This window comes from Colletotrichum abscissum (genome assembly GCF_030869225.1).
Source record: "Colletotrichum abscissum strain IMI 504890 chromosome Unknown Scaffold_486.1, whole genome shotgun sequence".
NCBI classification, from domain to species: Eukaryota; Fungi; Ascomycota; class Sordariomycetes; order Glomerellales; family Glomerellaceae; genus Colletotrichum; species Colletotrichum abscissum.
The window spans coordinates 662-1,221 of record NW_026850416.1 but is presented as its reverse complement, the minus strand read 5'-3'; the positions used below and the strand labels follow the sequence as shown (position 1 = coordinate 1,221).

The window sequence follows — 560 nt, the reverse complement described above, 5'->3', positions numbered from 1 at the left end:
GTTCATCGAGCAGTCGACGGCGATGCTGTGTGCGAGCCTGCCCAGCCTGCGTCTGCTGCTCGTCAGCGTCTGGCCCCGACGTCGGTCTACGGTGTCGGAGAGCTTCTTCAGCAAGGACAGTCCGAAACATAGGTGGACTCGGTCTGTTGACAGACTGAGGCGACACAAGACGCAGATACGCAGAGACAGCGGCCCCGGGCCGCAGCACACGGGCGACGGCGTGCTTGTGACGACCACGGTGGAGGTCGATCGGCAGTCCTACGTGGCTCTCGACGTGCCGCCCTTCCCACCGCCTGCCTATTCTGGGCGTGGCAACAACACATAGCAGCAAGTCATGAGAAAGGGGAGAGTGGGACAGTATCTTTCAGGAATCTATGATGAGCCATGATGAGCCATGATGAAGGGTTATTGCTGGGGCATGTTGCTGCAAGTTTTCTGTGAGAGGAAAGCGACGCAAAGGCGAAGTACACGGCAGCATTGCCATTATTAGGCGGTTGGAGTTCGACGGGTGTCTGGCTACTCGAAAGGCGGCGCAACGAGTCATGAGGTAGTTCACACAG

At 58.4% G+C, this 560-nt stretch overlaps 1 protein-coding gene across 1 annotated transcript; it reads left to right on the top strand.

The window, feature by feature from the left end:
- Positions 1–22: 22 nt before the first annotated feature.
- On the top strand, positions 23–325 carry CABS01_17222 (uncharacterized protein; the record flags this gene model as incomplete). Its single annotated transcript, XM_060550549.1, has 1 exon — positions 23–325. The coding sequence occupies one exon, from the start codon at positions 23–25 to the stop codon at positions 323–325; it is 303 nt and encodes a 100-aa protein (XP_060394445.1).
- Between the last annotated feature and the right edge of the window lie 235 nt (positions 326–560).